General features: G+C 40.8%; 1 protein-coding gene across 7 annotated transcripts in view; it reads left to right on the forward strand.

Annotated features, from left to right (window-relative positions):
* SMAP1 (small ArfGAP 1) overlaps positions 1 to 24,236 on the forward strand; it is a 220,621-nt gene that overhangs the window by 59,374 nt on the left and 137,011 nt on the right. For 2 of the 7 annotated variants that reach the window (XM_021089472.1, XM_005659254.3), the window contains exon 1: positions 645 to 977. The exons of 2 other annotated variants lie outside the window; for them this stretch is intronic. Coding sequence is in view for 2 of the 5 variants with exons in the window: in XM_021089462.1 (XP_020945121.1) it covers positions 860 to 977 (118 nt within the window). In the remaining 3 variants the exon portion in view is untranslated. Of the gene's footprint in view, positions 1 to 637; positions 978 to 24,236 lie in introns of those variants that run through there. 3 more of the 7 variants (XM_021089445.1, XM_021089481.1, XM_021089462.1) reach the window with 2 other exon arrangements.

Raw genomic sequence — 24,236 nt, forward strand, 5'->3', positions numbered from 1 at the left:
GGGAGGACCTTGTTGCCTAGCGTTTTAGACTCTGGAGCCAGACCGCTCTGGACTTGAATGTCAACCTATCCACTGAGTAGCTCCGTTACCTGGCAAGCTACCTAACTCCTCCGGGCCTCATCTTCCTCGTCTGTTTAAAGAGGACAATAGTACCAAGGTTTGTGTAAGCGTTCAGCGAGTTAATAGCTCAGAGCACAGAGGGGTCACTCAGTAAATGCTGGCCCTCGGTACATGTCACGGCCAAACTCTTTTTTCTCTCCTACAATGTGAGAGGTGGTTTGCCTGTTTCATCGTACGTGGTCTCTCTTCTAGGCCAGAGCCTCTTTCAAGGGGGCCGGTGAATAAACATTGAATGAATGAAGAATCCACCCAATCACTATTATCTCTGCCTTTACAATGTCAAGGTATTAAATGAAAGTCGCCTCCTGGAGAAGGTCTTATTTTAGCGTGTTGGAGCCGAAACTCCTCACCGAAAAAGTGAAGAGGAAGCCCACCGCGGGCAGCGCAAGGTACCGCCCCGGAAGCACCTCGGACGCAGGCTCTGAGCGGAAGGACCTGGCGGGTCGGTTTCCAGTAGTGAAGAGCGGCGCATGCGCAGCGCGCCCCGCACGCGTTGCTTCCGGCGGCGCCGCCCGGAAGCTTTGGCCCGACCCCTCCCCATCGCCGGCTCGGCGGTGCGTGCGGGGCCGGCCCGGCGAGGAGGCGGGACACGTCGGCGCCGCCGCCGCCGCCGCCGCCGCCGCCCCTGCCCCTCCTGTTCCAGCAGCAGCCGCCGCTTCCCGGCTGAGTCCGCGCGGCCCCGGCGGCGCCAGGTGCGTCCTGCTGCGCGGCTCCAGCCTGTGTCCGCCCCGCTGCCGAGATGGCGACGCGCTCGTGCCGGGAGAAGGCTCAGAAGCTGAACGAGCAGCACCAGCTCATCTTGTCCAAGCTGCTGAGGGAGGAGGACAACAAGTACTGCGCCGACTGCGAGGCCAAAGGTAGCGCGACGGCGCCCCGGGGCCCCGGAGGCCGGTGACCTTCGGAGGCGGCTGGATCGGTCCTCTGGCCCCCTACCTGGCCGAGCCGGCGCCCGCGGGCGGGCGGTGCCGCGACCTCCCGGGCGCGATCAGAGCGGGCGGGCTGGCAGGTGTCTCCGTGGGTGGGGCCGCGCGGGGACGGGGACCGCGTCCTCCTGTCCGGCTCGGATGCCCGGCGCCCCAGGTGGAGCCTCTCTCCCTGCCCACCTGGCGGCTCGTGCAGGTCTTTTACTCTGCTTCTTGAAAAAGAGTGTGGGGGTCCTTGTTGGTGGGTTGGAATTTCCGGAATAAAACGGGGGGGTGGTGGTGATGATCATCATTTGTAGTACGCTTTAATCTGGGTTTTAGCCGGAATGAAAAGGAATTTCATTATTTGAGTCTCTTGGACAGTGGACTTTAGTTCCTGAAGATTTTAATAATTAGATTTTCTGTGACTAGCCAGTTTGGAGGGTTGTAGATGTATGTGGACCCTGGTTTGTGTGCCCAACAAACGTTGAAGGTGCTTTTTAAAGATCCAGAGATGAGAAGAAACTAATTTTAGTTTCTTTAGTTGGAGGAATTCTGCCTCAACCTTTGAAATAGATACACTATTTTTAGCCTATACGTTTTGAGTTGGGAGATCTGATGTATATTTAATGTCTCATGGGAAATATGTTTTAAATATTTTAAAACAAACTTCTCATACTGTTAGGAAAAGAATCTGGCTTATTTGTAAATTGGTGTATAGGTTTATTCGGTGAGAAATCCATGGTTCTCTAAAGCAGCAATCAATCTTCGGTAATGTAATTTAAGATTTCTCACTATTTGACCTAGGCTTTTCCTGAACCTTTACAGTTTTTCCTCAGTATTGTATAAATGAGTCACGTTTCAGTTGGCTGGTAATGTTTGATTAGACTAAGCCACACAGATTTGGCAAATTACTTCACTATCTAACAAGTACTGGGTTACTGGAAGACCATGTGGGCGTAATAAAACTAGACCATTTTATGAAACACTTTTCAGTATCAGAGTAAGTTGATTGGGCCAGCTTTCTGTTTATTCTGTGTAATCTTTCACGTGTTCAGTTGAAAATGCCTGATTATTGTAGTAGTAATCGTCTACCTGATATTTTATTGATCCTGCGGGGTTTTGGGGGAATATTGTTCTGTTTTGATGCTCAGTTGCTCACTCATACTTCACTAGTAAAACACTGGAAAGTGGGCCTTTAAAAGGCCAAAAAAAAAAAAAAGAAAGAAACTGACCTTATATAGTGTGCATTTTTTTTAACAGCCACACCTGTGGTGTATGGCAGTTCCTGGGCCAGGGATTGAATCTGAGCTGCACCTACGACCTCTGCCACAAGTGTGGCAGTGCAGGATCCTTTAACCTGCTGCTCACGGGCCAGGAATAGAACCCCCACCTCTGCAGGGACCCAAGCTGCTGCAGTCAGATTCTTAACCCTCTGTGCCACAGCAGGAGCTCCTATAGTATGCATTTTAAGTGATAAGTAACATAGTTAAATAGAGGTACTAGTAAGTATTATCTCTGTTAATTAAAAATTGAATAACCGTTTCAGTAATTACTTTCCTTTATGTATCGAAATAATTGAAAAATAATTCTGTTTATTTTTCTCCCCCGCAAAAGTACTTTATAAAATCAGATTTTCACTAATGCATCTTAAAATAATTTATGTTTTAAAAAAAGCCATTATTTACCATATGTTGACATTTCTGTTTACTTTTTTTGAGGTGAGAGGAGAATCAGGAGATAAGGATAAAAATTTTACTATGTCTGAGGACTAGGGAGCATTAGTTGTGCTCACTAGTTATATTGCCACTGAGATCATAGATATGTATTGAAATGTCTTTTTTTTGAATGAATGTCTTTTTTATTTTGGTTATGGTTGGTCTTTTGTGGGTTTGTTCGTTTTTGAGAAGTGGAGGAAGTGAGAGAGAAGAGAATAGTATCAAGAGTTCAAGGATGAATGAAGGGCATGAACTACACAGTCATGATTTACAGGGGTCTTTTTTTTTTTTTTTCTGTTGCTAGTATGTCAAGAATAATGTTAAAATGATCTTCTAAATTATTTCACTGTTTTATCTTGATCTTTTAGGAAAAAATATCACAGTTAAAGCCACTTATTGGTTTAATGAGAGATGATATCATAGTTGGAATACTAGGAAAAAAGACATGATTGTGCAGTTGATATGATTAAACATTTTGTAAACTTTTTGAGTCTTTGATATGATTCAGCTCCATTAGGGAGCTCTCTTAGGGTTCTTGGCTTATTATATGATTTTGGATCTTTTATGTATGCCAGATGACATGGTAAATGTAGGTAGTGAAATTCTGATTAAGTGTACTTTTAAAAGACACACTAGAATTTCCTTGTGGCTCAGCAGGTTAAGGATCCAGCGTTGTCACTGCTTTGGCTCTGGTTACAGCTTTGGCACAGATTTCCTGTACTAGGAACTTTTACATACCACCGATGCCACAAAAAACCCCAAAAAACCCCCCAAAACCTAAAAAACTAAAGGTCTTATTTTACAGCTCAGTTATTATAAAGTGCTTTCATAATGTATATATGTATTAATGTTTTCATCATTGTTTGATAAACTACATCAAGCTTTTCATGCTTTTTTTTTTTTTTTTTTTTGTGGCCGCAATTGTGGCATATGGAAATTCCCAGGCTAGCAGTTGAATTGGAGCTGCAGCTGCCTGCCTACACCATAGCGGCTGCAACAGTGGATCCAGGCCACATCTGCGACCTAAGCCACAGCTTGTGGCAGCGCCAGATCTTTAACCCACTGAGCGAGGTCAGGGATTGAACCCACATCAGTCGTCAGGTTGATACTCGTCAGGTTCTTAACCTGGTGAGCTACAATGGGAACTCCCTTTTCATTCATTTTGAAGCTATTTCCTAATTTACTTAATGCTCTTTCTTAAAAAGAGTGCCTTCTCCACTGCTTTTTATATCAGAACTAAAATTTAGGGCCAGAGATTACCCTATTCTGTTGCCTTATAATAGCTGGTGGAGGTGTCACTTGGATTTTGACATTTTCTTACTGAGTCACTAGTGTGTGCTTCCTGATTGGATAGTATTTGGGAAGTAAGGAAGGAGAAAAGGGTGGCATGGGTGCCAGTTTCTTGCTCTTGATCCTACTCAGCAAGTCTGTTGGGTGACTGTGGAGAAAACAGGCAGATGGTGCTGCCCTTCCTCTCCTTGCCCTCATTTGTGACTTGTGGGAGTTTTAAAGCACTATTCTTGGTTATTAGTTGGTGGCACTTTATGGAGCAGTGAGGATTTTGGGCCCCTTGCCAACTTAAAGTTTAATTTTTAGTGTTTAAGTTTCAGCCATGGTTAATACTTGCTATAATTTTGAGCACATTTAAGGTGACTTGAGAATGTGTTTGTTGCCCAGTAAATTTTGGGGTGATCAGAGCAGAAGATTTTGAACCTTGGAGACTGTCTGGTATGGAAAGGTAAGCCTTGGCTCTGATTAAACACTTTCTTCCTCACTCCACACATCTTGACTTGAGGACACTCTTAAGCAGTGTATAAGATTAGTGGACTGAAAAAGTTTGTTTAGTGAGGACTGCAGTTTTACAAATGGATAATTCCAAAACACTGCACCAAGTGTTGGAACTGTGGTTGTAAGAAGTACCTCCCTTTTCACTTACTTTGGGCTGCTATTCTCCTTGCACCCTGACTTCTGTCCCTTGCTTTTCCTCACAGTTCCTAGAATGCTTTCTCTAGCATTCTTCTGCACGTGCTTTTTCTTCTGCCTGGGAAGCTCTCAACAGTTTTTTGCCTGATTAGTTTACCTATCTTCCCATTTCTGCTTAAATGTTTCAAGGAAAATGATTGTCCCTGATCTTCCCAGATTAGATTAGGCTTACATTTATACATGTAAGATGCACCCTGGGTTTTTTTATTACACTTACCACAATTGTAATTAAGTATTGTTTGGGGAATTATTGGGAAATCTATATCGCTGTTGGACTATAGCTGTAAGAGGGAAGAGACCTGTCTGTCTGGTTTTGGCTTGTCTCTCCAGCCCTCAGCACATTGTGTAGTAGGTAAATGCAACTCAGCAAGTAAGCAGGTATCTCAAAATTGAATGGATGTGAATGAGCATAAAGCTGAGGGCCAGCAACAGGGCATATGGAAGTGAGCGCATATTTGGGAGCACTCAGGTGGTGTGACCCTGTGGGGAAAAGGTTCACAGAAGCAGTCTCTTTTGAGCTGGGTTCTGAAGGTGCAGTGTGGCTTTACCAGATGAAGAAGGATCTGAATGACATGGTCAGCTGCACATACGAAGGGTCAGGTACATTGAAGAACATGAGAGGTCTCCATATGGCCCTTTTTTGGGGTAAACTATCTTTAAGCATGATCAGATTTGGTGATGACAGGTCAGAGGAAGAGCTGGAGTGTTGAGAGAAAGCTGACAATCACCTGGTTAAAACAGTAGCCCAAGCTAGAGTGGGAGAGGACCTAAACTCTCCAGTGTGAATGTATTCTAAGTCAGTGGATAGGGCAGGAAACAGAGCCACTGCAGTGACCATATATTTCTCTTAAGGAACAGGCTGCTTACATTCAACAGCATTGAAAGGGCTGGAGGAACAAAATTCAGGACTGCTACTGTACTTCTGGTCTCAAGGCCCCATACTGTTGCCATTGCCACCACTGCTTCTCACTCATGAATTGATCAGAGAACCAGGACTGAGATTGCTACAGCCATTTTATTCAGCGTCTATTAGACATTTTTGTCAGTTCCCTGACTGTAGAAAAATGACCTTTGCTGCACTTGTGCCTTCCATGTGCAGATAATTGGCAGACCTAATTTATGCCCAGTACCTTCCTTCAAGGGAGTCTTTTAACAACCTAATTTCTTCAGAAATTAAAAATGTGAAATGGGAGATCGTAAGACCCAAACCCAAAGTTGAAGGCAGTTGAAGGTCGAGAACATTTTTCATTAAGTGTTACTTTAACATAGGTTTATATAAGAATTCTGAAATCTCAGAGTAATTCTTACTAAAAAGTAAAGTTCACCTTGAACTGGTGATTTTGGTGATGTCGATGTTTGTAGAATGAATTCTTGTAAACAGAAGTCTGATTATAATTCATCTAAGGAGATCTGCCAATCTAAAATTTCCCTCAAAATGCTAAACTTCAGTTTGACAGGTCCAGTCTCATAATTCTGCTGATCCCGAGGTTTTCCCTGATGATTATGCACAGAGTTCTGGTGTTAGAGCTGGAATGGAAACCATGGGTCTCTCTGGTTTATCAGTTTATAATGTTGGCTGCATGTTGTCCCCTCCTTTTTTTTAAGATTAAAATGTTCTTTCATTACTTGATTTCATTAATAGGTAAATGTATATGTCCTATTCCCTGCTATACCGTATCTAAATATCTATATCTATATATCCCCCTCGTTGACTATATGGATTTGAACCCCATGTTTTCTATAAGGCAAATTCAAATATTTGACATTGTAATTACATACATTTTAAACACAAGTATTTTCCTTCTCCTGCTGTTACTGCTATTACTACTACTAGTCTTCACTGGCTAGAGTTAACTCATTTTTCTCTCCATTTTTCCATAGAATATCAAAGAAACTTGGAGGTTATTTTGTTTCAGTTGTAATTATTATCAAGTGCCACTGCCTTTGACTACTATAAAGAGTCGATTTAACAGACATAATTTTGTTATAAGTCACTATGTTCTGGGCACTAAAAAGATTAAGTATCATGTCAAATACTGTCAAGTGTGCTAAAAAGTTTTGGATATAGTCCACAAACTAGTTGGGGATCTCAATAGATGTTAAATTCTAATCTATGTGTAGACTATAGAATGATTAAAAATTTAGTAATGGGAGAGCTCAGTGTGACTTGGAGAAGGTAGAACTGTAAGGTTGAAAGTTCCAAAAAAAACCCCCATATAATATGACATATATACAAATAAATTATATAGTGCTTCCTTGCCAGGCACTGATGGAGCATATATTTTACACATATTAATTAACATATGTAATTAACTCTCAAAACAATCTTTTGAGGTAGGTAATATTCTGTCTTACAAGTGAGGAAATTGAGGCACACAAAACTTATGTAACTTTCCTAAGGTTATACAGCTAGGAAATGGTAAAGCCAGGAGTTTGTTCATTAAATTTTTTTTGATGGCTACTATGTATTTTAGGCATATTTCTGGGAGCAGGGACTGAATCAAGGAACAGGTAGAGAAGGTCCATTTTAAAGGCTACTAGTCTGTTGGAGATAGGACTGATTGTGAGTTTGGCCCTTGTCTGGAGCTTGGCTTTGGGAAGGGTCTCACCACCCTAAGTGATAAGAGTCAGACACTGTACCTAAACTGTGTGTACAAACAGTGTGGTTTATGCTGAACACCTGCTTTCCTTTTGGGCTTCTGGAATTTGCATATGTTCAAGGCAAGCCCCCTTAAAAACCCCTAGGCACTGAGTCTCTAATGAGCTTCCCTGATTGGCAACATTTCACACCTGTTATCAGAACTCATTGCTGAGAAGCTTATTCAGTGCACCTCCAGTGGAAGGGAACACCTGCATGTTTGTGCCTGATTCTCCTGAACTTCTGGGGAATCTTCCAATGTAATTGATAATACGTATTTTCATCCAGTATATTGTACAGAACATATCAGAGTTTTAGTATGTATCAGCTAGCTTTAGAACCCAGCCTGCTAGCAAGGGTACAGCCCAGAGGAGCAGGTGTGAGCATTAGAGGAAATTCTGGTTTAACCAAGATGAGTTGGAGGTGGGAATTTGGATTCTAGAGTCAAGATTTTGAACGCAAGAAATCTAGGTGCAAAGTGTATGTTGTTATATCTTTCAGTGCATGAAAGATATAATAATTTTGTAGTTGAAATTTGTGATAGAAGAGGTTGTTTTGGGGAAGAGATTATCACCTTCAAGCTAACTTAAGGTACTTCCAGATGTATTCAAATGTAGTCAGTGTTGGGAGTTCCCATCCTGGTGCAGTGGTTAACGAATCCGAGTAGGAACCATGAGGTTTTGGTTCGGTCCCTGGTCTTGCTCAGTGGGTTAAGGATCCAGCGTTGCTGTGAGCTGTGCTATAGGTTGCAGATGCGGCTCGGATTCCGAGGTGCTGTGGCTGTGGTATAGGCCAGCGGCTACAGCTCCCATTCGACCCCTAGCCTGGGAACCTCCATATGCCGCGGGAGTGGCCCAAGAAATGGCAAAAAAAAAAAAAAAAAAAAAGACAAATGTAGTCAGTGTCTTTGTTTTACTTTATCTCTTTGCATTTAAGCGGAACCATCATAACTTCAAAATGCCGATTTAAACAAAATCAGTTTTTTTTTTCTGATCACTAAACTGTTATACAAATTGATTGAATCATCAGATGAGTCCTTTAGTGTTTTTGTTTGGAAAGGGGTCTTCAATATTACTTCTTTGTTTTCTGTTTGTGCTGTTATGTCGTTAGGTCAAGTCCTGGTCATCCACCTGTACCATAGAAATAACATGATAGAATTGAAAAGCATTGTCCTGGGTTAAGGTAATAAAGCTAGATTTGAGCCTAAGCTTTGCCTCTGATTTGATTGGTGACCTGAAGTCCCTGTCCTTCCTGAGCCTTACAGCAAAGATTTATTTTATTTCCATTATGGTCTGTGTTGTTTCCTAAATTCCCTACCTCTTGTCACATCTGAGTCAGTATTAACTATTGTTAATTAAAAAAATTCTGTTATTGAAGGTATATAATTATTAGTGAGAGTATAAAATGTAATTTTAGGATCTTATTGAACTTTGGATTATGATCAAACCTTTATACTTTTTAAGGATTTTCACTGATGACTTAGGTCTTGCTGAGGAAATATACCTGTTTTTTGTTTTGTTTTGGGGCTGCACTTGTGGCATATGGAGGTTCTCAGGCTAGAGGCCCAATCAGAGCTCTGGTCACCGGCCTACACCACAGCCACAGCACCGTGGCATCCGAACCATGTCTGAGACCTACACCACAGCTCATGGCAACGCCGGTCAATGCCAGATCCTTAACCCACTGAGTGAAGCCAGGGATTGAACCTGTGTCCTCATGGATGCTAGTCGGGTTCACTAACCACTGAGCCACGGGAACTCCATTATTTTTAATTATCTCAAGGCATGTCATATAACTAAAAGGCATATTCCTCACTGGTTGAAAAGTCCTTTTGTGTGAAACTTTTTCATTTTAATGCTTTCTTAGAGTAGAGTAAAATCTGAGAAATTGCTGCCTCTTCTAATTAACTACTAAAGTCAGGGTATGTTTTGATTAATCATTTTCAGGAAAAGACCTATAGGTGTACTACATTTTCAAATCATTTGTGTATATTTATTAACGTCAGTATTTTTTCCTTAAGATTTTAAGTCTTTTTTTGCTTTTTTTTTTTTTTTGTCTTTTTGCTATTTCTTGGGCCGCATATGGAGGTTCCCAGGCTAGGGGTCCAATCGGAGCTGTAGCCACTCCATCGGTGGAGTTATGTTAATGCTAAATGCCATTTAGCTATAGAATCATATGGAAATGATTTTTTGAAAATAATTTTACTTAAAACACATTAGGTAGGTGCTATTGGAAATATGTGCTGATTTCATGTTCATATATATTTCAGGTGGTAAATGCGAGGACTTTGAGGGTCTAAAGGGGAGAGAATTATAAGCTTTCTAGTAATCCTCCATTGTCGGTGCCCCTTCACCAGCACCACCCTCCAACAATTTTTGGTCTTCATTTTATAAGAGATCCAAGTGATTGGCTTCTAAGAATGATTGATGGCAGATCCTCAGATGTCTGCCATTGATCTTTTGTAAAGAATGCATTTCAAGGACCAGTCATCAGCTTGAATCCGAACTTTAAAAGAAAATAAAAGGAGTTTTTAAAATTCCGTAGGAAGTCATATTTAGGATAGCCTTATCTTCCAATATAAGAAAATTTATAAAAAAGTTATGATTCAGTTTGGACTTTTTTTCTAGTTGAAGTATAGTTGATTTACAATATTTACAACAAAGTGATTCTGTTACACATATACATTTTTTTCAGATTATTTTCCATTATAGGTGATTATAAGATAATGACTGTAATTTCCTCTGCTATACAGTAAATCCTTGTTGTTTATCTGTTTTTTGTGTAGTAGTCTGTTAATCCCATGCTCCTCTAATTTATCCTCCTCACCCCTACCCCTTTTCTCCTTTGGTTACTGTAAGTTTGTTTTCTGTGGTTTTGAATTAGTCTCTTTCTGTTTTGCATATAGATTCATTTGTATTATGTTTTAAGATTCCATATATAAGTCATATCATAATATTATTTGTCCTTGTCTGACATACTTCACTAAGTATAATATTCTCTACGTCTCTCCATGTGCTGCAAGTGGCAATGTTTCATTCTTTTTTATGGCTGAGTAATATTTGTGTGTGTGTGTGTGTGTGTGTTCTAGACATTTTTTAGTTCATTTCTACTCTTGAAAGTTGCTTTTGGTGTAGGGTGGTGATGGTTCATGGTGCCAAAAAGGTAGCAGAAGTATGTTTATTTAAGTGAAGTGACCATCACTGGCATATTAATTTTCTATTGCCTATACTACAGATTATCACAAACTTAGTGACATAAATTTATCCTCTTATAGTTCTGTAGGTTAAAGTCCAAATGAGTCTTACTGAGGTGAAATCAAAGGTATTTCTTCTGGAGGCACTAGGAGAGAATCTGTCTCATTATCTTTTCTAGTTTCTAGACCTCACTGAGGTGTTTGCCTCATGGCCTCTTCCTCCATCTTCAGTGTGTCATCTTCAGATCTCTCTCTCTCTCTGCTTTTCTCTTCCATCATTGCTGTGATTACATTGAATTTACCCAGGTAATTCAGGAGAATACCATCTAAATGTCCTTAACTTAATTATACTTGTAAAGTTTCTTTTGCCATGAAAGGTAACATATTTACAGGTCCAGGTATTGGACTTCTTTGGGGGCCATTTTTCTTCTTAACACAAGTGGGTTTGTGATAAAGGTTGTGTATTGAACCTAGATTTTTGTAATAGGTACTGCTTTGGATGTACTCAAGAGGGCACAGGATGGTGAAATCGATAAAGTTTAAATACGCTACTCTCTTGTACTTTTAAAATATGTGCACACGGGAGTCACTTAACAAAACTCTGCAACAGCACCAGTTATGTAGAAAATCCTTAGAAATTCATTTTAAAAAAGGTATTTGAACCAATAATCAAGTTTATCAAAGTTGCAAGAATCAAGATGATTATAGAAAAATTAACTACCAGCAACAGACAGTTGGGACTTGAAATAAAAATTACCAATTGTAGTTGTATAAAAATAGATTAAAAACACTTTATTCAACAATGGAAAAGAATTATTAAGGAAAACATAAACTTGAGGAAAAACCCTCTGATTACAAAGTGTAGATGCTGGAAGGGCATATTAATAGAGCAATAACTTATTTTTGCAAAGTAGAAAGACATTAAAATCAGAGAATCTTTCCAAATCTATGACAGGGGAATTCTGTATATGTACAACAAGTTAATTTTTTCAACAAATTTCAAGAAGCTGCATCAGATACATGATTAATGTAGATGTAATCTAACTTTACTTTCTGAAACAGGAAAAGATATGAGAGGGCACTGTCCTGCCATCAAGTAGTTTACTAAGCTAGAAGACAACCTCAGAAACTGAAGACCTCCTGTGAAAGGGTCCCAGGTTACTTATTATGATTTGAATTTCTCTCAAAGCTTAAAGGGGCTCCTGGTTTTGAGGTGACAGAGTCTGGAGTGAATATTCTAGTGGTAGGAAGGTTGACAATCCACATTTCTTTCTTTCTTTCTTTCTTTTTTTTTTTAATTTCATTTTAGGAGTCTCCATTTGTGGTTCAGCAGTAATGAACCTGACTGGTATCCATGAGGACTTGGGTTGGATCCCTGGCTTCACTCAGTGGGTTAAATGATGTGGTGTTGCTGTGAACTGTGGGTATAGGCCAGTGGCTACAGCTCCAATTCAGCCCCTAGCCTGGGAACTTCCATATGTTGTGGGTGCGGCCCTAAAAAGATACACATGAAAAAAATGCATTTTATTTTATCTCATTTCATCCTTTTTTCCCCCAAAATTCAATAAGAAAGCTGTTCTGACACTGCTTCCCACCTGGATGGATTTCAGAGTAATTCACATGTGTAGGAATGAAAGCTTGGATACTGAGGGAGACATTTTGCAACACATTTAAAAAGTTAGGGCAGTCTTGTTAACATATAGATAACAAATTTTGAGATTGTGGAGTTCCTGCTGTGGCTCGATGAGTTAAGAATCCAACTGCAGCAGAATCTGATTGCCCCACTTTGGCTCAGTTCAGCTTGGTTCAGTCCCTGACCCGCTCAGTGGATTAAAGGATCTGGCAATACCCATTGCTACCGCTAGGGTAGATTGCAGTTGCAGCTCTGATTTGATCCTTGGCTCAGGAACTTCCATATGCCATTGGTGCAGCCATCAAAAAAAAATGTTGAGGAGTTCCCGTCATGGTGCAGCCGAAATGAATCTGACTAGGAAACTATGAGGTTGCAGGTTCGATCCCTAGCCTTACTCAGTGGGTTAAGGATCTGGCATTGCCCTGAGCTCTGGTATAGGTTGCAGACGAGGCTCAGATCTGGCATTGCTGTGGCATAGGTCAGTGACTACAGCTCTGATTAGACCCCTAGCCTGGGAACCTCTATATGCCACAGGTGTGGCCCTAAAAGGACAAAAAGACCAAAAAAAAAAAAAAAGTTGAAGAGATAGTTCTGTATGCACATTTTATAAGTGGCCTCGATAACTGAATTTTAAAAATAAAGCAGCAGGAGTTCTTGTTGTGGCTCAGTGGTTAATAAATCCTACTAGGAACCATGAGGTTGTGGGTTAGATCCCTGGCTTCACTCAGTGGGTTGGGGATTTGCCATTGCCATGAGCTGTGGTGTGGGTTGCAGACGTGGCTCAGGTCTCTCGTTGCTGTGGTTGTGGTGTAGACCAGCAACTACAGCTCCCATTAGACCCCTAGCCTGGGAACCTCTATATGCCACAGGTGTGGCCGTAGAAAAGACCAAAAAAAAAAAAAAAAAAAAAGGCAACATATTTTTGCTTTCTTTTTCCTTCCAATTACTTTTTTAAGAGAATTGTCCAAGGTTTCAGATGTAAGAAAACTACTTCTTCCTCTTGATTTGGCTAAGTTTCATTATTATGAAAATTTTTTGAATTTTATATAACATAAAAATGTAATTGATTTTTAAATGCAATTGACTATGAGGATTTTTTTGATGTGGTTACTATAGGAAGTAAAAGATAAATTCTATCCAAATATTTGATACAGATACTTTCTCTTTGTAACATAGTTTCCTTTTCTGTTTTCATTAAATAATTTTTTTATAAGCAAGGATCAGTAGTCTACTGCTGCTCTTACTTCTCCCATATTGTCAGATTAAAATAAGTGTTTTTCCTCCTGTGGAGAGTCTGCTCAACTTTTGTACAGGAGCAGTTTTTCCTCTCTTTACTGAAAATTAGTTGTTATTTGGAATTTGTTTTTTAGTGAAGACAATGATTTCACTTTCATAGATAAGACAAGGTTATTAGGTGATTGCTTTCTTTTTTGGGCTTTTATCTCTTGTCCCACATTTAGGCAATTATACTTTTGACTGTTTTTAATTTATTCATTAGAGTATGCCGATAAACAACAGGAAACAGTGGTTTTTACCTAAAATAAATGTTTTTCTGTTTTTAAAAAAAAAAGGTTAAGGAGACTTCCGGATTCTGGTCTAGCTTCAAGACTGGAAGGAGCTTCAGGTCTTCATCTTGACAAGAAAAAAGCTGAGCAAACTAAACAATCAGCAACTCTTTTTATTCTGTCAGAGAAACGAGGTCACACAGGGCAAACTGCTGTCCCCAGAATTGCATAGGTGGGTAAATTTAGAGAATCACAACTTTAGTCACAGCTCTGTGGGAACCAGTACTGAGCTGGGAAAACCCAAAATGTAATTGAGCAGTTGTTAGAGGCTTACTCAAGGGGGACTCAGTCACGGGGCAGGTCCCACACTTTTGTGAGTTTTATCCCCAGGAGCTCAGCACAAGTAGATAGGGGAGAAAAGCTCCTAGTGCTTCTGGCAGAAGAGACTGGAAAGAACCATTTTGAAATGCACCAGAGTTTTTTTGTTTTTTAGCAAGGTAGGCCCTCAGGAGAAACTATTTAACTGATCTCAGGGAAGGGAAATACCTATTCCTAGCCTTCTCTCCCTTTGAGAGAAGGGAAATCCTAACTCCTGCCTAATCTAGCCACTCTGTCCAACTGAAGGAAGGGAGGGCAAAAACTGAAAAGATTTGCGAAGTTCACATACAGAGGCAGAGACTGGATGGAAAACTGAAATCTAATCACAGGACAGTAGAACCCTCCCACTCCCCCAAACTTCATCACCATGATACCAAGGTCTGTTTATAGCAGTTTCTTTTACATAGGACATCATGTCCAGCTTTCAAGAAAAGATTACAAGGCATACTTGGAGTTCCCATCATGGCTCAGTGGTTAACGAATCTGACTAGGAACCATGAGTTTGCGGGTTCGATCCCTGGCCTCAATCAGTGGGTTAAGGATCTGGCGTTGCCATGAGCTGTGGTGTAGGTTGCAGACGAGGCTCGAATCTGGCGTTGTTGTGGCTCTGGCGTAGGCCGGTGGCTACAGCTCCGATTTGATCCCTAGTCTGGGAACCTCCACATGCTGTGGGTGTGGCCCTAGAAAAGACAGAAAGACCAAAAAAAAAAAAAAAAAAAAAAAAAATTACAAAACATACTAAAAAAAAAAGTTGAAGTTCTTAAGTTTCATAGTGAAAATGCTGTCGGATATTTGAAGTATGGTAACAGGCTGCTAGCCCACACCTTGTGAGATATAAATGTAATTGGGAAAACACATAAAAATACTTGCATGTTTAAATGAATGTGTAAAACACATATGTATATATAACTTAGTGTATAAATGGCTAAAGTTACTATATGTTCAGATTGAATAGACTTATTTGTTCACATCAGATCTATACTAAATTCTTTTAGTCTAAAAGTTGTTGTAGAGGGAGAATATCAGACCCAAATAATACTTACCGTTATGCCACAGCCAAATAACAAATCTTTAGATCAGAACCATCAGCTTAGCTTTAATCTTGATGGTACACTTTGAATATTTATATTCAAGTTATTTTCAGAAGTAAGGAGCATTATACTGATCACAGACGTATTTCCCCTGAAAATATTTTGAATGGAGGTTGTAGTTCCGTATATTAAATCTGAGTTTAGTATCTCTTTACCAAGTCAGTGATTTTTAAAAAGTTTGGAGTGGGGACTCTTCTAAACTGAAAGGCGCTTAAGGGACATAATCAAACGCAGTACGTGGTTCTTGAGAGGAAAATGTTTTGAAAAAGACCTTTACAAAAAAATTCTTTTTGGAGACATAGTTTAGGAGGTAGAATACGTACTGAGTGTTAGATGACATTGAGAACTTACTGTTAATTTGAGATACGTGGTGATTGTGGTTATGGAGAGAATACATATTTTTAAGATTCATTCTGAAGTATTTAGGGGTGATGTCTCTTATCTGAAATTACTTTAAGATACTTCAATATGAGAGTTCTCTTGTGGTGCAGTGGGTTAAGGATCCAGCATTGTCACTGCAGTGCCTTTGGCCTAAGAACTTCCACTTGGAGTTCTCGTCGTGGCGCAGTGGTTAACGAATCCAACTAGGAACCATGAGGTTGCGGGTTCGGTCCCTGCCCTTGCTCAGTGGGTTAACGATCTGGCGTTGCCGCGAGCTGTGGTGTAGGTTGCAGACGCGGCTCGGATCCCGCGTTGCTGTGGCTCTGGCGTAGGCCGGTGGCTACAGCTCCGATTGGACCCCTAGCCTGGGAACCTCCTTATGCCGCGGGAGCGGCCCAAGAAATAGCAACAACAACAACAACAACAACAACAAAAGACAAAAAAAAAAAAAAAGAACTTCCACTTGATGCGGGCATGGCCAAAAAAATACTTCATCACTTACAAAAGATGAGAAATATTAATAATTGTTGAAACTGGGCAATGGACTGTTCTTTGTGTATTTCTGTATTTGAAAACTTTTGGTAATTAAGGGAAATATTCTAGTTTTTATGCCTAAGGTATAAACGTGAATAAGCCACCAACAAATAAGGAGGACCCTTCTGGGCTTACAAAATGTTCATATCGTATTGGTCTATATTTACTTTTTTTTTTTTTTTTTTTTTTTGGCTATTTCTTGGGCCGCTCCCTCGGCATATGGAGGTTCCCAGGCTAGGGGTCGAATCGGAGCTGTAGCCACCGGCCTACACCAGAGCCACAGCAACGCAGGATCCGAGCCGTGTCTGCAACCAACACCACAGCTAACGGCAACGCTGGATCATTAGCCCACTGAGCAAGGGCAGGGACCGAACCCGCAACCTCATGGTTCCTAGTCGGATTCGTTAACCACTGTGCCACGACGGGAACTCCTATACTTACTATTTTTAGTTAAAAGACTACATTATATATTTGTTAGCTAGTCTTGACTGATGGTATGTATCTGGATGTTTGTGAGATCTTGTACTGAATGACTGTTTTTCAACTATATCAGCTATTCTGAACATGTTCAGAGTCTGTGTAAATATACCAAGAGAACTTAAAAAAAAACCCTTCAAATTATTTTACAAAGACAGAGTGATTAAGGAGTAATTAAATTAGCTATTGGCTCTTTATGGTAGAGCCTACTCATTTTAAGATGCTGAATCAGAAAAAGATTACCATGGAGCTGTTTAAGTACTGTCTAGCTGTTGTTAATAAAACATTTGAAAATGTAGTAATGGGAGTTCCCCTTGTGGAAACAAACTCGACTATTATCCATGAAGATTTGGGTTTGATCCCTGGCCTTGCTTAGTGGGTTAAGGATCCGGTGTTGTCATGAGCTGTGGTGTAGGTCACAGATGCAGCTTGGATCCTGCGTTGCTGTTGCTGTGGTTTAGGCCTGCAGCTTCAGCTCCAGTTCGACCCCAGCCTGGGAACTTCCATATGCCTTGGGTGTGGCCCTAAAAAGCAAAAAAAAAAAAAACAAAAAAAACAAAAACAAAAACCCCACCAAAACAACAACAACAACAAAAGAAACAACCCAAAACAGAATAAAAAAGAAAATGTAGTAATGTTTTTCTAACTTTACTTCATCATCCTGTTTTTCAAGAACATCTGAAAAGAACTACAACAAACCTGAAAATACACCAGAATCTCTAATGCTAATTTCTAACTTGGATTTTATCCAGGGGCTTTAGAAGTATTCGTAATGTCTCATATATTTTCTGAGCACCTATTGTGTGTAAGGTACAACTGCTAGTTGCCATACCAATTGAAGTTGTGCAAGGCACTGTGTGAATCCTCACCCCAAGACTTTCTGTATTTAAGAACTTTGATTGTAAGATGGGTAGAAAAAGAACTGGAATTAACTCAAGCAAACTAGTATTGGGCATTGGTATTTTTCTTATCAGAGGAGGAGGGAGGCTTGCCCCACATGACTCAATTTTTGAACTTCTTAGCTTCTGTTTCTGTTCACTCTCTTGCCATCTCATCTGGTCTTGTCTTTTTTCTCCCTTTTTTGGCTATCCTGCAGCATATGGAGTTCCCAGGCCAGGGATCAGATCCGAGCTACAGTTGGGACCCAAGCCGCAGTTGCGGCAACACCAGATCCTTAACCCACTGCACCGGCAGAGGATCAAACCTGTGTCCCAGTGCTCCCAAAATGGGTGCCACAGCGGAAACTCTTGTTTTTAATTATTGACTGTAAGTTGATGACTCCCAGATACATATCTTGACACCAAAAAACCTCATTCCACAACTCTATTGGTATATCCAATTGCATGTTGTTGTTCATTCAGCAGCTCCAAATTAACACATCTTAATTCTTCATCTTCCTCCTCTAGGCCTGCTCCTTGGACAGTTCTCCCCATCTTACCCTCCTCTTCAGCTCCAAAACTTTGGGATTGTCCCCATGTTAACTACAGTGGTTTTCCAGCTTTATTTTTGACTACTATGGTCTGTTCTAACCAGCTGCAGCTTCAGCTCCAGTTCGACCCCAGCCTGGGAACTTCCATATGCCTTGGGTGTGGCCCTAAAAAGCAAAAAAAAAAAAAAAAACCCACCAAAACAACAACAACAACAAAAGAAACAACCCAAAACAAAATAAAAAAGAAAATGTAGTAATGTTTTTCTAACTTTACTTTATCATCCTGTTTTTCAAGAACATCAACAACAACAACAGAATGATCTTTAAAAAGTCAAGTCATGTTGTTGCTGTTACCTGAAGCCCTCCATTATTTTTGTCAGTCAGAGTAACAGGCAAAGCCCTTAGAGTGGTCCACCTTGCCCTCTTTGCTTCTGAATGCACTAACCAGTTTTCTGCCTCTGTGCTTTCAGGCTTGATATTCTCTCTCCGTGGAATGTTCTTCCAGATGTGCATATGGCTGGGCCTCTGCATCAAGGTTAGGTTAGGTCCTCATTCAGATGTATATTTATTTTGGTTAATATTCATCTGCCTTTCTAGAGTGTATGAAATCAGAGATTTTTGTCTTTCTTGTTCAGTGCCTAGGATACTTCCTGGCCCAAAGTCCTTGGGCCACCGTTTTCCTTGTCTCAGTCTTTGGCTGTCTGTATCTCTGACTCTTTCCTGCTTATGTAAATATTTTTTGAATGAATAAATGACTGAGGAAGAGTAGAAGCGTGCTTGGCACAAGAATAATATATGCTGCCAATTTAAGACATTATCTATGAGAGCTGAACCACAATGCAAGCAGAATATGAAAAACTAATATATCTCGGTGGTCTTAGCAGTATTTCAGGCAGTATATTAAGTGTTTGATGATAGTCACTATGACTTTGCCCAGTATTCCTCTTTTTCTAACTTTTTTTTAAAAAGTTAAAAAAAAGTAAAAAAAAAAAAGGTTAAAAAGTTAAAAAAAATTTAGCTTATGTGAAACTTTGTTTAGTCAGATTTATAAAAGCTATTTGTTTTGAATACCATAATCAGGTATTCTTCTTATATGTTTAAGTTGAGGTTGTTTTAGTAGAACTTCAGCACTCCGGGGTATTGGCAGAAATGCTTAATACTGGAAATTAGGTGCTTGTGAAAGCCCTAGAAGGGTCAGAAGAGTTGGTCCCAGATTACAGCAGAACTGACCTGCCAGGGAGCCACTCACCCAGAGTCCGTCACTGGATTGTTGAATGTAAGAAAACACAAAGTTAGCTGTGGTCCCGAAGTTAGAGAGCTCCAGCTGCCTCACAGCACATGTAAGCTGGCACTGGAACTTGGGGTCTTGCCGTCAATCCATGTCTGAACCTCGTCATCTCACCCAGGCCTAGACTAGAGGCTAGAACATGCTTTGATCTGGTTTTCTTGCAGAAAACAGCCAAAAAGGACAGCAAGATAGACTCCACCTCACTTTTGCTTTCTGATATTGCATGAACGTGTCTAATTAGTAGAAACTAATTCTCATACAGACATCTGACTGTAGAGGAATCTGAGAAATAGAGCTTTTTAAGCTTTCTCTCCTCTGGTACACCCAGAAATAGGGTGGAGTGGAGGTTGGATGAGCAAATCAATAAAGTCTAAAATCTGTGCAGCTTCTTTCTTTTTTAGTTGATTTCAGAATGAGAAGCGCATCCACAGCTTAACCTGGAAAAAACTAGAAAGTCCTTGGGCCACCATTTTCCTGTCTCAGTCTTTGGCTCTCTGTATCTCTCTTTCCTGCTTCATCCTTTTCTGACTCCTTCCCTTAAGTATTCACTTGTTTGCCTATCCCTCAGCAGCTCCTAAATCTGTGTGACCTGCTTATTTGGCTTCCTGTAGGTGGTTGTCTCTTTCTTTGGGTCATAATTCCCATTCCTGGGTGAGATGACCTGGCCCAACCTGGGCCACATGCCTGCCTCTGGTCATTTTGGCTTGGAGGCAGGAGGGCTGCAGGGACAGCAAGGAGGGGTTCCTTCTTCATGGCTAAGAGCATGCATATTCTCTAGGGAGGATGTGTGGCAAATATATAGTTAATATATTAATGAAAGATTTAGGGGAAATTTTGATTCAAAACACAGATGAAATGGTGAGCTTTGGACAGGAGAAAAAAATTAGGAAGAATGTGGTTCAGTTTATGAGGAAGGAGAGAGAGAAATATCTTAAGTGTGAGGGGACAGTTAGGTGAAGTTATCTGCTGAGACTAAGAGTAGAGGGCATTGTAGGAGATTTAAGATTATTCTGCATAGAGTACTTTGCAGAAAGTAGAGTAAAATTAGGTATTTTGCAGTAATTTAAAAGTATTTTAAACTAATCTCTCCCCTTACTGATGGGTGTTCGCTTTCTCACTTTTATGGTTATAGACAGTCATGCTGTCAAAGCTTTGTGTGCACACAAAGCTCATGAATTTCCTTAGTCTAGATCTCATAATGTGGAAGGTTGGAGTGTGGCAGGTGAGAGCCTGCTGGGGTGGGGGCCACTTTGTCTCCCCACCAGTAGCGTAAAGACTGGCTGACCCCCCCCCCCCAAAAAAAAATGGAGTTCCTGTCGTGGCTCAGTGGTTAGTGAATCCGACTAGAAACCATGAGGTTGCGGGTTCGATCCCTGGTCTTGCTCAATGGGTTAAGGATCCTGTGTTGCTGTGAGCTGTGGTGTAGGTCGAAGATGTGGCTCAGATCCCTTGTTGCCACCCTAGAAAAGACAAAAAGACCAAAAAAAAAAAAAAAAAAAGACTGGCTGACCCTCTGCACCCAGACTGTTACTTGGCACTCATGTTCTTGAAAAGTTTCATTAAGTGTAGTTGGTGAAAATGGTATCACACTGTTTACACTGTTTCGTTTTGCATTTTCTTAACACTCTTAAGATTGAACATTTAAAATATGCTTATTGGTTAGTTTTGTCCTTTTATGGTTTGCTCCTTCATTTTGGGTCTGGGGTTGGCTGTCATTTTCACATTCTTCTCTTGAGCAATCATTGGGTCATTTCAGACTACATTCATTCTTCTGAGTTTGGTGGTATCCTCACCATTCACCCACAGATTCTAGAAACCTGTGAACACTTTGGACAGATTTTCAGTCTCTGATCTATATTTTTTGGTAACGATGGAATTACAGAAAGTTTAGGGATAGAACAGACCTGTCAGGTATCTGGTCTAATTTTCTCTTAGACATTAATTATCTAATTAGTAGAATAAATGCCTTGCTTCAAGCTCCACAGTGAGAGAACATGGGAGTTAACCACTGTTTCTGCTTTGTGAGTCTAGAGCAACAGAAGGGTTTCCATACAGGTGAATTGTTACCCTTAACCTTTCCAAAAGGTATCTCAGCTTTTCAGTTCTTTTATTATCTTTAAATTTGGCCATGGTACACAAGGAGAAGGGAGGTAAATTGGGTTTTCATGCTTAACCAAACCATGTCCATGTGATGACAAAATATTTAAAAAGTTAGTAGAGTGAGTAATGAGATTACATATTAAGTATTTACTTAACCAGCTTATTTAAACACAGATTTGGCAATAGCAATAATTCAGACATGCTTTAAAACTTGGAATGCTATTTGTTGGTGCTGCTGTGTTAACACAAAGCAAGTGTTACCTCATGAAATCTGTAAATAGTATCAAAAATAAGTTTAAAAGAGGGAGTTGTAAATAGTGAATATCTTTCTGCTTGAGAGAAAAATTTTGCAAAGAAATTTATAGAATATAAAAGAAGCAAAATAAAGGAAAGCTTTAGTATGCTTGTTCAAACTTTTGAAATTTTTTTTTTTTTGGTCTTTTAGGGCCATACCCATGACACTTGGTGGTTCCCAGGTTAGGGGTCCAATCAGAACTGTAGCCTCCAGCCTACACCAGACCACAGCAAGGTGGGATCTGAGCTGAGTCTACAATGCTGAATCCATAACCTACTGAGCGAGGCCAGGGATTGAACCCGTGTCCTCATGGATGCTGGTCGGGTTCGCTAATTGCTGAGCCACGACAGGAACTCCAAACTTTAGAATTTTTAAGCTGAATTTTGGCTGCTAAATAAAAAAAAAAGTAAGAAATAGGTTTGACAATGTTTAAACGTTAGGACAGTCAGGTAAAAAGGGTTATTGAATTGTTAAAATTAAGTTTCATTTCATTTTCTTCTTTTGTACCATCCTGATGACTAGTGAACCCTTAAATGATTACCAGTTTAACTTTTTTTGCCAAGTAAATCAAAATTTGAAAAAAAAATGGCACAGGAATGCTTTATTTGTAGATTTTTCTTTTTCTTCCTTCCTTCCCTCTCTCTTCTCTTTCCCTCCACTCCTTCCTTCTGAGTGTGGTATTTAAACATTTAAGCCTCAGTGTCACTACATGTAAAATGGTGATACCTGTGTCGCAAGGTTGTGAGGATTAACTTAGGGTTTGTGAAGAAATGTCTGGCACAAGGTAAGGATTTCATAAATGAGTAAGGGTTTGATAATTATATCAGATCTTGCTTGTTATTTTTGGGTTTTTTCTTTAGCACTCATAGTCATTTTACTACTTTGAAGGAAGAGTGTATTATATTTTGTCTGGTAAACAGTGAGATTGAGCAGTCTCTATCCCTACGCAGGAGTATTTTATGGAAGGCTCAGGAAAAGAAGGTAGTTGCCTTTCTTCATTTTTTACTCTTTATCTCCTGGTCCCCTAGAGCAGACAGTAGTAGGAGGCATACAACAGAAGCCCTGCCTGCCCTGTAGGAGCCTTTGCCTTAAGGGAGCAAGCAGGCCATTAGCACCAAGAGAGAGTAAAAATCACAGGAGGAAGTTTTTGAGGAAGAATAGAACCAGATTTGGAGGGGGAGGGAGACACTTACTCTGGGGAGGGAGAAGCTGGTGGGGCTTTGTGTAGATGCTTAGTGCTTGTGCTTTCTACCTTCTGGTGGCAGCTCTGGGTACTGGGCAGGAATCCAGGGAAGGGGATTGGTGCAGGGCTACTGACCCGGAGTCACCTGTGTGGAGCCCCTTGCTGGCAGGGCGTTAGGTGTTTGCAGGGCAGGCTGGAGGGCCAGGACAGCAGGGAGGCGGGAGCAACTGCTGGGCCTGTGGGTGCTAGGAGCCTAGGAGAGGGGCTTCAGGGAGGGAGGGCAGGGGCTGTAAAGGGCACTTGAACTTGGCAGATGTGAAAATGATCTAAAGCTCTGCTGAGAGAGTTCATGGTGAGGCTGAGCTCCAGCTGCCTGAAGCCTCTGTGCACTGCCTATAGTGAAGACGTGAATCTCAGCATGTCCTCAGGCAGACCTTGGCCATTTCTTGCCAAATTTCAGTGTTTTGTGTTTTCTGCATTTTACTTTACTTTCGAATTGGATGCTTTATTTTCCCATGGATTCTGACAGCTTTTATACTCTGCGAGGAAAATGGTTTCGAATATTTTTTTTTGCCTTTTCTTGGGCCACTCCCTCGGCATATGGAGGTTCCCAGGCTAGGGGTCTAATCGGAGCTGCAGCCACTGGCCTACGCCAGAGCCACAGCAACGCGGGATCCAAGCCGAGTCTGTGACCTACACCACAGCTCACGGCAACGCCAGATCGTTAACCCACTGAGCAAGGGCAGGGACCGAACCCGCAACCTCATGGTTCCTAGTCGGATTCGTTAACCACTGCGCCACGACGGGAACTCCTAGAATTTTTTTTTAGCCCAAGGAATATTGTCAATATGACTGTAAATGACTTTGAAAATAAGGCGCGGTTTCCATTTTATTTGTAAGGGTTGTTTTGTTTGAGGAATTAGGGGTTAATTGATAAAATTGACAAAACTTTTTTGAGGGGAGACCCGTCAGTTTATTTTTGAAAAATATACTTTGTGTGGGGGTTTGTTTTTGTTTTTGTCATTTTTGCCTGCCCTGCCAAAAATGGAACTCCTGGGCCAGGGATCAGATCTGGAGCCACAGTCACCACCTAAGCCGCAGCTGTGGCAGCTCTGCATCCCTAACCCACTGTGCCCAGCCAGGGATGGAACCTGTGCCTGATGGCTCCCAAGACATTGCCGATCCTGTTGCACCACAGCAGGAGCTCCAAAAATACACATTTCTTTTAGCACATTTTCTCTCTTACTTCAAGAAGTCTAATTACTTTTGTGTAAGTGAGTGTACTAGTGTCTTTGGATTCAGTTGGACTTGTAAACATTTAAATTGGCAGAAAATGTGGTGTTTGTAACATATCTGCCCTCTGCTGGTGAAATTTTATTATTGCTCTC

The sequence above is a fragment of the Sus scrofa genome, chromosome 1, assembly GCF_000003025.6.
Source record: "Sus scrofa isolate TJ Tabasco breed Duroc chromosome 1, Sscrofa11.1, whole genome shotgun sequence".
NCBI classification, from domain to species: domain Eukaryota; kingdom Metazoa; phylum Chordata; class Mammalia; order Artiodactyla; family Suidae; genus Sus; species Sus scrofa.